This window comes from Trypanosoma grayi (genome assembly GCF_000691245.1).
Source record: "Trypanosoma grayi strain ANR4 Tgr_2311_V1, whole genome shotgun sequence".
Classification (NCBI taxonomy): Eukaryota; Euglenozoa; class Kinetoplastea; order Trypanosomatida; family Trypanosomatidae; genus Trypanosoma; species Trypanosoma grayi.
In genome coordinates this window covers 1-897 of record NW_008827929.1, presented here as the reverse complement: position 1 = coordinate 897, position 897 = coordinate 1, and the positions used below count along the sequence as shown (strand labels likewise).

General features: G+C 64.9%; 1 protein-coding gene across 1 annotated transcript; it reads left to right on the top strand.

Annotated features, from left to right (window-relative positions):
- Positions 1–897, top strand: DQ04_23111000 (hypothetical protein; the record flags this gene model as incomplete). Its single annotated transcript, XM_009318144.1, has 1 exon — positions 1–897. A coding segment is annotated over one exon (897 nt), but the record flags the coding sequence as incomplete, so codon positions are not given.

Sequence of the window (897 nt, the reverse complement as noted above, 5' to 3'; positions counted from 1 at the left end):
CAGCACCGAGCGGCTGCTGTCGGCGCGGCAGAAGGCGGCAGAGCTCGCGGCGGTCGATGTGCTTGTCACAGCCGCCGGTGAGTGGGAGGCGGTGCGCGGCCGCATCGCAGGCCTCGTCAGCGACGTGGAGGAGCTCGAAGGCCGCATCGCGCAGTACTCGCGCCACATTCTCTCCAAGAAGCCGCAGCTGCAGCGCATCGAGCACGAGAACAACACCCTGCAGCGCAAGCAGCGCAACCTGCAGAAGCTGCACGAGCAGCTCGACGGTTTGTGTAGCCAACTGAGTCTCCCGCCGCAGACCGTTCCGCTGCTCCTGCGTCTTCGCAGCACACGCGACGACGAGCTCGTCAACTTCTTCGCGGAGGGAAACAACGCGCAGGTGCTGTCGGATGCAATGAAGCAGATGCACGCACTACTGCACAACGCGAAGCTTGTGGAGGACTACCCCATCGCCGCCGTCGCTGAGCGCCGCGCCTTCTTCACGGAGCAGCGCCGCATGATCGCTCACCGCTCCAAGGCGTACATCCTCGCCGTGATCAGCAGGCACGAGGCGGCGTACCTCGCAGATCGCACACGCTACAGCGGCAAGGGACGACTTGTGTGGCGCCAACACGTCGAGCTTAACGCGCAGCTGAAGAACATACGCGACATGATAACTGCGCTGTCGCACATCGACCTGGAGGGCTTTACCGCCGTGCTGCGCCGCTACCGCACCAGCATGCAGCGCGTCTACGCGTTGGAGGTGCACAAGTTCTTCAAGTACCTGCGCATGCAGGTGAAGAAAGTGGGTACCCGCGGCCCGTTCCTCTTAGGGGTGCGCGACTCCCCGGATGACGCACTCGCCCGCCGCATGGAGACAACAGCGGCGGGCGAATCCCCGCGGCGTCTGTGGGGCGG